At 47.1% G+C, this 13,329-nt stretch overlaps 5 protein-coding genes across 5 annotated transcripts; 1 reads left to right on the forward strand and 4 right to left on the reverse strand.

Annotated features, from left to right (window-relative positions):
* Positions 1-122: 122 nt before the first annotated feature.
* On the reverse strand, positions 123-1,159 carry N7489_008554 (uncharacterized protein; the record flags this gene model as incomplete). The annotated part of the gene is made up of 2 exons (XM_056714304.1): positions 123-989; positions 1,052-1,159. The coding sequence occupies 2 exons, from the start codon at positions 1,157-1,159 to the stop codon at positions 123-125; spliced, it is 975 nt and encodes a 324-aa protein (XP_056561926.1).
* Positions 1,160-2,478: 1,319 nt separating this feature from the next.
* N7489_008555 (cytochrome P450) lies at positions 2,479-4,293 on the forward strand (the record flags this gene model as incomplete). The annotated part of the gene is made up of 7 exons (XM_056714305.1): positions 2,479-2,689; positions 2,751-3,057; positions 3,113-3,344; positions 3,399-3,692; positions 3,752-3,865; positions 3,919-4,082; positions 4,134-4,293. 7 exons carry the CDS (start codon positions 2,479-2,481, stop codon positions 4,291-4,293), a joined length of 1,482 nt encoding a protein of 493 aa, XP_056561927.1.
* A 598-nt stretch (positions 4,294-4,891) lies between these two features.
* N7489_008556 (acyl-CoA desaturase) lies at positions 4,892-6,344 on the reverse strand (the record flags this gene model as incomplete). The annotated part of the gene is made up of 4 exons (XM_056714306.1): positions 4,892-5,410; positions 5,460-5,546; positions 5,597-6,017; positions 6,094-6,344. The coding sequence occupies 4 exons, from the start codon at positions 6,342-6,344 to the stop codon at positions 4,892-4,894; spliced, it is 1,278 nt and encodes a 425-aa protein (XP_056561928.1).
* A 992-nt stretch (positions 6,345-7,336) lies between these two features.
* Positions 7,337-8,770, reverse strand: N7489_008557 (uncharacterized protein; the record flags this gene model as incomplete). The annotated part of the gene is made up of 1 exon (XM_056714307.1): positions 7,337-8,770. The coding sequence occupies one exon, from the start codon at positions 8,768-8,770 to the stop codon at positions 7,337-7,339; it is 1,434 nt and encodes a 477-aa protein (XP_056561929.1).
* Positions 8,771-9,455: 685 nt separating this feature from the next.
* N7489_008558 (uncharacterized protein) lies at positions 9,456-9,991 on the reverse strand (the record flags this gene model as incomplete). The annotated part of the gene is made up of 2 exons (XM_056714308.1): positions 9,456-9,736; positions 9,811-9,991. Coding segments are annotated over 2 exons (462 nt in total), but the record flags the coding sequence as incomplete, so codon positions are not given.
* Positions 9,992-13,329: the final 3,338 nt, after the last annotated feature.

Raw genomic sequence — 13,329 nt, forward strand, 5'->3', positions numbered from 1 at the left:
AGGTAGATCTTTCCAACTTGGGTTAGTTCCTTCGGTAACCGTGGACCCTTCGAAGGTTCCAAGATTAAGCCAGCAACTACACTATCAACCTTGGAATAGAGAAAAGGGAAACAAAAAAGTGGTTACTCAATAAGGCCCAAAAGTCGCTTCATCCGATCATATACATAGAAGCTTGTCGCCACCATGGGAGCCATTTTCACATATCCAATAGTCAGCCCAACATAAAATCCTCTCACTCCTCTCTCCAGAAAGATACGTCGGGCTGTCTTCAAAATGCTCGATTTGGTATCACCCACACTTTCCACTTGCATTCGGCGCCGAATGATATCAATCGGGTAAGAAATAGTTTGAGCGACTATGCCAGCGACTGCTCCACAGGAAAGCTGCGCAACTGCAGTCAGTCGAGTGGAAGATTGTGCTTGTGCTTCTAGAGTATAAGGTGCAAGGGCAGGTGTGCGAAGCCAGTCCCTAAGTAGATCATGGGTGAGGAATGATGTGCCAGCATACGGGAGTATGCCTAGCATAGTCGGGGCGATTCCTCGATACAGATTTGAGAAGCTCCCACTACCTCCTCCCTCCAAGTAGATTTTCCGAGAAATACCAATCCAGGAAGAGGGATTCTTTTGGACTGTTTCGAAGGCAAGACGTGTACGGATCAACTCAAGTGGATATGTTACCAAGGTCGCTGTCGCACCGGCCATACTTCCAAACAGAAATCGACGCCATGGTGCTTCCTTCTTCGGAGCTCCCGATGCAATAATTGCTACTCGGAATTGTTCGTATGCGAGAAAGTTGATACCGGCGTATGGGAAGACCCGCACCAGGCTTGCCGAGTGACCTTTGAAAAGCGCTGATATACCATATGATGTTCGAATGTGCCTAGCAGCCTTAATTAACCCATTCCAGTGGGTCGAATATTGCGTAAAATGGGAATGGGAGGTCTGAAAGAGGATCCTGATCCTCTCTAACGGGGCGACAATAGTTTTAGCCTGCATTACTCGGATATTAGCAATCTACTAGTACTGCTGGTAGCTTAGATGGTCAGGCTCACAACGCAGCCTGCGACGCCACCGGCTAGTCCGTTTCGTAAAGCAAAGTCAAGATTTCGGCTGTCTTTATTTGATTCTGATGTGCGATAAACATGGCAATTGTCTTCCATCTTTGTCCTCGGATCTTTGGTACTGACGCTCGTGCGACTCATTTTCCTCACAGGAACCAGTAGGGGCCCAGAATTTCATGAACTGAAGATCAAAATTAATATCAGGTTTCGCATGTGAGAAGGAAAGAATGCACGCACTGAAAGAGCTCGGCAGTCATGCAACACGTTCCCAGAGGAAGAGAGATGAAGGACAAGTGAGGGAGCGATGAAGCGCGGAAATGAGAGACAGAAGAAAAGAAAAGTTAGGTAGTATGCCAACGCATAGCGACTATCATGACTATCGAGGAAAAGTTGGTTGTGAGAACTCGGCTCAACCCCTGTACAGTGCAAGAAAAGGAAGCCGGAGTTATGTGTTAACTCCGGCTGTTACAGCTGACCCCCTTGATCCCGGTAGATTTGCATCTGTCAACTAACAATACCCCCGGGGCCTAGGAATTCCAAGAAATTGCAGGTCTGCTTCTTCGGTAAACCTCGCCTATCCGTGTATAGTATACCAGTAAGAACCCGGAGCTAGCTTTAGAGGCTCAGATTTTAGTTTGACTATAAGTAGTATTATAATAGTTACTATCCATTCTTGATTTTATGGCGCAGCACTGGGGTTGTATTACAAGCTCTGGCTCATCCTGTCCAAATAGAAAATGAAACCTTATGTGTCAATAGCCGCGGTCAAGCGATCACCGGGAGCCGTTGTTCTTACGGGTCCACAGCAATGTTTGCAAACAATGACAGACTGTTTCCTACCAACGCTTTAAGGAATCCGTCGGTGGGAGTCACGCAACTGGGTATGGTGCCCCGCACCTTCCTTTTTCAGTCCCACGATCAGCCTGATCTTCCTGAAGATCGACTTTGGCGTTCGGCGTTCGGTATTGCTCATCACCGGCTGAAACGCGTTGAAAGTTAAACCCCAGCGATGCGGGCCGTTGCAGCCAATCACAATATATATCATGGCGCTAGTAGAGCGCTAATCTGGCTATCCGCTGATTAAGCGGAAGCATTGGCCCGTATCCTATATACAATCACACTTCAGACAAGTCGCAGCCGGGAAATTCCCGGTATAACGTATGACGTTCGATTCCGAGAAGCTGTAACATGCATCAGCCATTAAGCAGTTGTCTTTTAATGCGCAGTGAGACATTAATTGTCGAAAGATTCCGCCTCCGTATTTACTATCCGCAGCCTTACTAGTCTCGGAATCTTGAGTGTCCGAGAAACCGAACCACTTCCGAACCGCTTATAAGTTGCAGCAGGAAATCAAAGGTCCATTTGGACAACTTCCCACATTGACTTCAGAGATATTACCATTATCGGAGCCTAGAAAGATGACTGAAGGGATAGAGCTCCAGTTGTTAAGCGGGGTAGTCGTGCTTGGACTAGTGACCTTGACGACTCTCGGTGTATATCGCGTGTGGTTTCATCCTTTGGCATTCATTCCTGGACCCAAGGCAGCAGCACTGTCAACTGATTGGCTTTATCGTGCTTCCATTGGGAAGTACGTTGAGGAGACTCTGGATGTGCTTCATGACGAATACAGTGAGTTTTGGTTCTGCTCTAAGATCACCTAAGAGCCATCATCTTACTTGTGGACATTTAGGGAGCAGTGTTATCCGGATTGCTCCCAATGAGCTTCATATTCGGAAGCCAGAGTTGTACAAGACTATCTACAGCCAGAGCACAGCTTATTACAAGCCTTGGTCCTTCTATCAATCGCTCAGCATACCCCACAGCTTAACCACCGAAACTGATCCCAATGTGCACCGTGGTTTGCGACGCATTCTCAATCCATACTTCTCCAAACGATCAGTTGACCAATTGAGTTCACTCGTGTTATCAAAAATCGAAAGATTGGAGACCAAACTACGACGCATTGACAAACCCTTCGATGCACATAACGCCGTCATGTGAGAGATAACAATGAGAATCCCTCTTCCCCGGTACTGACGGCCTCTAAAACAGGTGTTTGACTGTTGAGCTTATTACCGAATTCCTTTTTGGTAGACATGTGAACATGATAGAAGCTTGCGAGAACACTTTCGAGGCAGATTTCCTTGAGATTTTTGAGGCCGCATCAACTGGACAACCAGAGCTCCTCTTCCACCCAATCATCTCCCGAATCAAGTTTGCTTTGCCCCAGTCCTTGTTGCTTGTCATTGACAAGAAGCTTGGTAAACTTCTACAAATTGGAGAGGTAAGTGGATATGAAAGATTCGCGCGGCTATCATTGACTAATTGATTGCGAAAGTGGGCCAAGAACTGCGTGAAACATTACAACACCAAAACCAAGGGAGGCGAAGGCATGGATCATCCTGTCATCTTTGACAGTCTCGAAAATCTTTCCGATGACCGCAAAGCTTCTATGGCTTCCGAGTTGCTTGTGGCTGGCTCAGACACAAGTGGCACAACACTCACATATGCGTTGTACTATATCTGCTCGAACCCAGATATTAATAACAAGCTCACTGAAGAACTGGAGAAGGCTATGCCAACCATGGACACCACGCCAATTTTACTTGAATTAGAACAGCTCCCTTACCTGGTAAGATTCTTTTCTGGGTTATGCCATAGAAGCCTTTCCTGAGTTGACGGTCTTTATAGAGTGCATGCGTGAAGGAATCACTTCGGTTAGCGTGTCCTGTCCCTGGAAGACTGCCTCGGATTGTACCCGTTGGGAAGCCGCTCATTGTTGATGACAAGCACATCCCCCCTGGAGTAAGTCCACTTACAGCAGAGTATTTATGCCTATCCTACTAAAGCGTACCTAGACTATCATTGGTATGTCGGCTTACAACTTACATTTTGATGAGAGTCTCTGGGGACCTGATGTGCACGATTTCATTCCCGAACGCTGGCTCAACCGAGAAGACGAGAAGCTCGATCAGTGGCTTGCGCCATTTTCCAAGGGTGCACGGTCATGTGTTGGGCAGAAGTAAGCGTCCATTCTCTTCTCGTCGGTCTTAATCACTAACAGTGCGTCAAGTCTGGCCCTCGCTGAAATCCGAATGACCATCGCGGTTCTATTCCGGCGATTCGATTTCAGCCTTCCTCTGGGCTCGAAGCTCAACTCAAAACATGACAGCTTTACCGTTCACCTTGCTAGTCCGGGCCTCCTCTTACGATGTAAACCAAAGAAAGAATAATGTGAAGCTCGGAGTGGGCAGGTTGGTCGATTTGTCAGTCAAATGGATATTTGTTCCTAATGTACCTGGACCACGGATCATATGATGGATTGTGTTGCCCCGAAAAATTATACTGGCAATTATCTCCTGTCTATTTGCAGCGAAATGATCGGTACCATTTTAGATGCCCACCGAGGAAGTCATGCTAGAGTCGTGTGAGGATGACTAAAATTGAGTCGGTTAAGCAACGTTGGCTCACTGTCAAATCTACGGTCTTCCTATATTGAGATACTGGAAGCTATTCAACATTGGATTTCCCAAAGAGCGCTCAATTTTCATCACCAGTGAGCCACTAAATATTGTGGAGAATTGTCCTTAATTCTAAAATCCTCTTGGGAATTCAATTCCCGAACATCGCAAAACTCCATAATTTCGACCTGGTGGTTGTCCCACGTGGATAAGCCAGTAGGAATTGCCCAACGTGTCGATTACCCCCGATCGGCAGAGGTTTCTATGCCGTAGGCTAGTTTTAGAGGCTTAACTGGAGTTCAGGTTGAATTTAAGTAGTACTAGTTACAACTCGTAGTAGTATTGTAATACCCCTATCACTCTGATCATATCATACTAGACCCTTTCGTATAGGGTCTTCACACTTCTGGTTGTTTCGGTGACGCCAAATCTCAACCTCACCACCACCGCGAATTACCCCAACTCGCATCGAGGAAAGAAGGTTGTGAGCGGCATTCGAATGAGTATAGACACCACCGTTGAACATAGCAGTGGCATCCTTACCAATGGCCGAGGAAATGAGGGTTTTACCACCAGGGTGTTCCATGATAAATTCGCTCACATCGTGAACAACACCAGCAATGGCAACTAGAGCCTTGCCATTCCGGGCTTCTGCAATGAAATCATCCCAGTCGACAACAGGCAGCTGATCCAGAGGAACACCCCAATCAAGCCTCGCGCGCTTCTGGTCGAGCTTCTTCTGTAGTTGTTGTATACGGCCCTTCTCGATTTCGTTGGCTCGGAACTGTTTGAGGTTGGTTGCCAGACCGAGCTGTTTCCACACCCAAATTGACCACTTTGTGGGATCGTATTGCCACCATTCGATAGCGTTGCGGCAGTCGGAGGGGAACTAGTCAGGATTTAGCGGATGCAAAATATATGCAAGGGAACTTTCTTACCTCGTGGTGGAAGTTGTGGTAACCTTCGCCGAGAGTGACTAGCGCAGTAATGACGTGGTCACGAGGGGAGTTCCTATCATCGAATGGCTAACGTATGTTAGGTAATACAGAAGAACAGGGTATGGACAATGACTGACCTGCTCACCCAACCAATGGGCTAGAGAATTGACGCAGAAGGTCGCTTGCTGCACAAATGAAAACCGAAGAATTCCAGCATACACAAGACCTCCCTTCCAGTCACCCCATCCCAGACCAGCAACGAGCATAGGGAACAGCATCCCGAAAACCAAGATGATAGATCCATAGTGCTTGTGCTGCCAGACGACCACCGGGTCTTCGTTCAAGTCGGAGATGTCAGTCCTGCCACGGTTCTTTGGGTTTTGATTTAAAACCATCCACATAAAGTGTGAATACCAAAGACCCTTCATGACGCTGTATGGGTCCTTGACTGTGTCAGTCCATCGGTGGTGTGCCCTGTGCTTACTGCTCCACCACCGAATAGAGCCTTGGACGGCACCACCACCGACACAGGCGAGGAATATCCTAATTGGGAGGCCACTAGAGATATCAGATGTTAGTTGGTGCTTGGGGTTGAAGCAAACTGGGAGGGTAGGGGGAACAGTGGCAGACTTACGCTTCATAAGATCTGTGCGCCCACAGACGATGGTAGCCAGCTGTAATACCCAGTCCGGTCCAGAAGTAGTAGAGAATTGCCCAGGTAGCTGTGATCGCCCTAAGCTGTGTATAGAATGCAGCGACGACGCCACCGACGGGCACAATTAGGATGAGGGTTGTGTTGACCCAGTTAACGTGCTGGTACCAGTTACTGAAGGTGACGGGCTTTTCGCTGATATGCAGCTTTTCACTTGGCTCAGATTTCGCCATTATGGTCGTGAGCTTGAAACTCGGAGGTGCCTTGCCAGTGTTTATGAAATCCCGAGGATGAAATTGATTCCTCTGAGAAGGTGAAAGTGTTTCCAAATTGCGGATCCTAAATGCAGAAACATTATTTAGCATAAAAGGATTTCTTGGTATCTCGTACCAACGAGTCAATCGCCCGTTGCGTTGCTCCCAGCAAGAAAGTGTTGAACCGTTGGGAATGTCAGGCAATGCATGTCACAGAACCCCAGAGCGGGTTCCTCCAGGCCCTGTCCCCAACCCTAGAATTAACACGAAATCTTTACGATTCGTCATTCTAACATCTATTATTAGTTGAGATTATTTTTATGACAACCATTGGTGTGCTTGAATCGTCAGAAATTGAGAGTAGAGTCGCAGGTTCGCCACTGATCCCGGGCCGATCCACTAAACTGGCCCCTGGGGCCAAAGCCCAAGTACGACGAAAAGCCTAGAACGAAATGTCAAAGCACGATTTTTATTCAACGGTTTTAATATGAGGTGTATCAAATAGCCGGAGGCTGATTGAAGGGTAGACTTTGCTATCATTAGGCTATCAGGCTATAAGAGTACAACGGGATGAAAGAAAATAATATAAATAGTCACTTCTATTGAGAGAGAACGTTGGATGAGACTTTTCTAAGGGGGACATAATAATCCCGATTTGTTTTATTTTAGTAAGAAGGGCGTCCGTTGAATCCTACCTACCTAGGTAGGTATTCCAACGTTGGAGGGTTCCAATGTTGGTCCGTCGTTTCCTAAATCGGAAATATCCACAGTGAGGCTGAGATAGTGCTCTGCCACCCCAACGCACCTTCGCCGTGTTATATCCTTATATCCTTTGTACCTTCCGGGTTTTATATGGACATGCAGTAAACAGTGCTTAACTCCAACATGAATTGCTAAGGGGGAAGGCGCGTTGGGCGCTTGCCACGATTACTAGGAGGTCCACACAAACTATCACCTTTCCAAGGTTCCTTTTACATGACCTTCTCGAATATGGAGCGGAACAACGATTCTGCCTTCTTCATATCAACTTTCGCTGCTTCGTCCCTCAGACGCTGCGATCTGCGTATCATCTGATCATGCAGGAACTCCCAGTCAACACCGATAAGCTGACCGTTCTGCTTAACAATCTTTCCGTCGACGATAACCGTGTCAATGTTTTTTGGCGATGCATGGAAAACTACAGTCGCGATAGGGTCCACAACAGGCACCGTGTCAATGTCGTCGCAACGGAAGATCGCAAGGTCAGCCTTTTTACCAAGAGCGATCGAACCAATCAATGACCCCATGTCCATAACTTCCGCTCCTCCTAGCGTTGCCATGCGTAATGCGTCTACTGCCTTCCTGCGAAAATCCCTCCCGACTGTACGATAATCATACTCGCGAGCTCGTTGCGCCTGAAGAGCCAACCTCATCTGCGCCATGAAATCATTACCTTGGTTCGAAGTAATATCCAGCCCAAGGCCCGCATGGCAGCCCATATCAGCGGCTTTCCATACCACGGGATATCCCATGCCCATTTGCAGCTCCGTGTCGGGCGTCCCAACAATGCCAGCCCCAGAATCCAGCACCGCAGCCAGCTCGTCATCTGTCATCCAACCTCCGTGACTGAATACGAGGTCTGGTCCCATCAGTTTTGCATCAACAAAATTTTGGACGACTTCAGGCTTTGGGGTCCCGTGCGATACCACTGAAGCATGTACGGTGGTGAGCCTAGCTTCGAGCTTCCTCGCGAGATCCAGTTCTCGGAGGTTTTGTTCCCGGGATATTGTCGGTGGATCGTTCAATGCAATACCAAAAGTGAGGAGGGGACTGTGGGGATCGTTGGTTGGGAAATACTCCTGGCGCACACGGAGAGCGTCATCGACTCGTGCGGCTTGGTCAAACGTGTCTGTCGCAGTGCTCGCGAAATCTCCTGGTTCTTTCGGGTTCTGGTATAACCCATAGCAGAATGTGCCTCGAATAGCAGCATCCTTCAAACCCTTCACTGCTGCGTCGGCGTGGGCGGGGGAGTTTATAACGTGACAGTGATCCAGGACGGTTGTGACGCCATTGCTAAGCAGACTCAACGCAGCAGCATAGTTGGCGAAATAGACATCATCTGGAGTGTACAAACTCCCATAGACACTCCTTAGGTGACATGCATAACCGAATAGAGACCAATCAACTGTGATACCGCGTAGAAGGTGCTGCCACATGTGATGGTGGCCGTCGACGAACCCTGGAGTGACAATGCAGTTTTTTGCATCGATAATGGACGAATTGCCTTCAGGCAAAGGTAAGTCCCGGCCTACAGCCTTTATCCGGTCGTTTTCTATCAGAATGTCCCAATTGTAGAGGGGCTTCCCCTCCGATGGCTCTACAGAGATCACTGTTGCCCCTTTGATAAGAATGTATGAGTTTGGCATAATGAAGTGTCTTAGATCGTAAACAGATATCAAAATATTATGGAAACCAGCGCAGTACAAACCGCAGCTTTTCTCGGGGATGTATCCCGGGAGCAGGTTTACATTTTGTGGTTGACGTCATCCACGGCCATGACCTCGGGAGGGGGACATGGGGCCTCTGTGTGACTTGTTCAACTCATGAAGTCGATGGAATTTAGGTCAAAATAGTTGCTCCATTCACGCTATAGCCGGTAGAGCGCGGAGGGTCTGTCTATACCACTGTGAGTTAAAAGCCTAAACGTAATATATACGGACTTAAAAAGAAAGATTTATACGCGGTGTTATCTAGTATAGATTTTAACCTTTAGCGTGGCTAGGATATACTACTAGTAATAACTACTAAGAGCTAAGGGAAAGGAAAAGATAATATATGCCTATTATACGGGATATTATATAGGTATATTGTAGTTCTCGCACCGAAAAGAAGTATTATAAAAAGATCGAAACGCCCTAGGAATAACTGACCTAGTGAAGGCGGATATTTAGAGTGAGGGGAATAGTGTAAAGGTGTTACTAGAGCGTAAGGCGCACCACGAAATAAGAAATAAGATAGAAGGAAAAATAACGAGCAATTTAGAGATAGAGTAGGAGGTCCGTTATGTCCGTAAAATCATTTTGATTTAACGCGACGTCGGTTTCATTTACTACTAGGGGGCGGTTGTAGAGAGCGGCGAATGGTAACACTATCGGAGCGCAGGTTAGGCTGTCCAGCGACCACGGTAGAAGTCACCTCGACCTCGCTAGCACAGTACGGCTGTTGAAGATGCGCGGGCTGTGGGGCAAGTGGCGGCGTGTTTGGGGCTTGCGCGCAGAGGGACCTGATGGTTACGCGTCCATAGATGGTTAGCGTCTCCGGTAGATCTGGGTGATCGCGGGATCCACAACGTACTCCACATGACCAGCTCCACCACCACACGGGGCCGTGTTCTAGGACCAGGACAGCAAGCTTATTAGCTTTCTTAGGCCAATGCCGATAAGTAGAGTGCTTCTGGAAGGCAAACCGTCGCTCGCGGTGAGGAGGGCGGATAGGGAGCCCCGCTGTGTATCCAGATTGAAATACTTGTAGATGCATTCAACCAGGGTTAGCTTGCGGCCGTCGTGTGATTCGACGATGCCTTTGTCCGCCAGCACTTGCATCTGTGCATTTTTCTGAGGGGTGGTGAAGATCAAGGGCTCATTCATGGTGGGCAAAGGGTGGAGGAGAGTAAAGAGAAAATATGGGACAGGGGATAGACCGGGGGGAATCAGAGGCTTCCTACTAAGTGAAATGACCCTGATCAGAGTCTGCCTTCCTCGTCAGGTCAATGATCTGTTGGACTGCTCCCCGTATCACCTGTGGACCTTTTTGACATCGGTAGGGCTGAAGCTTCCAAATTAGGTTTAGTAGGTATTTTCCAGATATAATAGTCGGAAGTGGACTTGAAGTCCTCCTGACAGTTCTCTCACTTTCTGTTGACATGCAATGCATGCAGGGTATGCGTTTGTCTCTGTGCAGACTGAGCATTTGCCTGGTTTGTCATGTTTGTCATTCTCGGAGGCTATTTATACAGCCTCCTTTCCATAGATTCATATCATATCACACTTCTTCTCCATCTTTCACCTCCTCCGTAGCCTCAACAGGTTATGAGCCCTTGCTCTCTCCGAGCACATCTTTATCAGCTTCAGCAGCATGGGTAGCGAGGCTAAATGCCTCCTACCCCTAGCACCGCTAGCACCTTACCGGAAATCTACACAGAGCTATGCTATCTAACAATATTCTTGCCTCGTAGCCTTAACAGGTTATGAGGCCCTTTTTCCTCTCTCCCCTTTGCTAGTTTCATCAAGAACTAAGCTTTTACTGCCAGATTTATCTAAGCGTTCATTGGAGAATAACTATCTCTCACGAGAAGCTATATCTCTTTCTTTTCCCCGAGAATAGTAAGAAGCTATATCTCACCTTTTCTTCATCGCCGCTGAGCGAGGAAGCGATCGGAAGACGCCGCTATGCAAAGCCGAATCACCATATCGCCGCTATACGAGAAGCCGAGACACCGCTATATGAACCCGGATTACAATTTCATCTCTGTGTGAACCCGCCTTTGACAATTCAACACTGTGTGAATTTGTCTTTAAGCACTAAGCGAAGTCTCTTTTCCTAGAGAATTACCTCTATCGTGGTATATAGTATCTTTGAACTGTGTTCACATCATTTTATCTTAATCTTTATCACTTTGTATCAGCTATGGCTGACCCCTCTTCCTCCGATTTTTACTATAGGAACCAGAGTCTACCGAATAGGGCGAAGGGATCGAACATGGGGTCCACCTAAATGCCTTGTCATAGTGGTTCGCCGATCCAGATGATCTTCGAGCAAAAACCCCCCTACACCTCCACGCCGCAGACAGCCTTCTGAGAAGTCTCCTTCGAAGAGGGATAAATCGGGGTCCGAACAAATGAGTCTAACCGAAGCGTCATTGTTGCTCTTCGTTAAACAGCAGGAAGCTAGAATTCAGATGGATAAGCAACATGTTGATTTATCTTTTTGACATATATTTATGTTTTCTATGATGTCTTTTGGTGCTCAGTCTGGGGGGTTGTGTTGACATGCAATGCATGCAGGGTATGCGTTTGTCTCTGTGAAGACTGAGCATTTGCCTGGTTTGTCATGTTTGTCATTCTCGGAGGCTATTTATACAGCCTCCTTTCCATAGATTCATATCATATTACACTTCTTCTCCATCTTTCACCTCCTCTGTAGCCTCAACACTTTCATATCTCATATTTGTCTCGGTTTATATTACTCTCACCTCATAATCGCTCGCCAATTCTAAATCCAGCAGATATATATTAACATTGTACATTCCGCTCCGGTGTCTCAAACATACATTTGTTCACCCCGTTTTAAAAGCACCGTTTTAAAGCACCCCAATTGGGACCTACACGGAGTCACCTTTGGCAGTTTTTATTTACCCCTTTGTGTTCATCTAAAAAGATATCCAAAGAAGATCCAAAAGACATTCAAAAGGACATCCAAGAAGAACACCCGGAAAGTACAGAAGAGCCCAGTCTGTCAACCCACGAGGAAGACTCGTGGACAATACTATCTCCCGATGATGCCCTCCTCCTGCAAGAGTCCGGACAGGTCTGTCCTTCCTTACCTGATGGTACGCGGCGAAGCTATAGACGACGTTTGAATCGATCCAGCGACGAAGAAGAACAGCATCTCCCGCTGACCCCGGTATCGATCGCCTCAAACTCTGATTCTTTGTCAGTATCCCGAAAATCTCTTCTCCCTTGCCACCCTCGAGCAACTGGATTATAATTCTCTCCGGCTACAACTCGTATCTAGCAGTATTGGACCAATTAGCCAACTTGGGGACCTCTCGGCTGACCTTAGGAGTACAATCTGGCAATAGGGCGGGAACGCATTTTATCTGTACGAAGAGGCACATTTTCCCTTCATTGTCGGCCCGAAATATCCGATATGGTTAGACATTCGATTTAGAAAGGTTTATAGGACAGGTTAGCATTTCCGGTTACGGTGTGCAATTGGGTGCAAAGTATTTACCTACCTTTAGGACTTTCATAAAGAAGTACCGGAATTTGAGCCAATCGCGAACATTTTCTAAAATCCAAGGTCCTACAGAACGCTGTCAAGACAAACCCATCGCGTCAGACTCGTAAGTCGATCGAAATATTCAGACATACTTGCAACACCAGCATTCGGATAACACTCAAATTCAAAGCCAAAGTCATCGATCCGCTTTCCAAAGAAACGGGGTTGGCCCTGGATCGGCCCTGGACTGAAGAAACCGGTATATCTTCCCGTCTCAAATTCTTCGAATATCATGATACCGGCGAGATTTATTAACTTTAAAGCAGAATGGCACCAAGTCAACCTGAGTTCCGTATGCTTCCCGTATATCTCTGACACACTGGGATATATAGTATGGTTCCTAGGCACGCTCTTGGTCCTAAGGATCAGACTCATAGTGGTAGAGGTGTGAGGATCTCACGTGTGTGACGATCTGACATCACATGTCAGATGACAGATTAGTTTCCTTTGTTGTTTGCTACCTTGATTGTTTGCTGCTTTCATTGTTTGCTCGCTTAGCGAGAAAGGACAGGGTTTGCATCGTTTGCATAGTCTTGTTTTGATTAAGCTTTCGACAACTCGCCAGACTTTGCTTGCTTTCCTTCTTTCTTCTCTGTCTTTAGTTACTTGAATCAAGAGCACTCTCTTGCTTTGGCATCCTGCTTTGGCTCGTAGATCTGGCTGGTCACAACGTGTACATAGATGTGGATAGTGTTAGAAGACGATCGATATTAAGAACAACTATAGTTGACTCCAGATACAAGACGTAGCGCGACGAAGCAAAAGAAAGGTAGCTTCCTCGCGTTCGCTACACAGGACTGCGCTGCTAACGCAAGAAAATGCGGATCTACGCGTATAAACAAGAAGAAACGGCAGAAACGCAATTGGTCAACTAGGAGATTAGCCTACAAAGGTGGCCTAACGGTTGAAGAGGGCCTATGACTAG

Source organism: Penicillium chrysogenum (assembly GCF_028827035.1).
Source record: "Penicillium chrysogenum strain IBT 35668 chromosome Unknown utg000005l_segment0_segment0, whole genome shotgun sequence".
Classification (NCBI taxonomy): Eukaryota; Fungi; Ascomycota; class Eurotiomycetes; order Eurotiales; family Aspergillaceae; genus Penicillium; species Penicillium chrysogenum.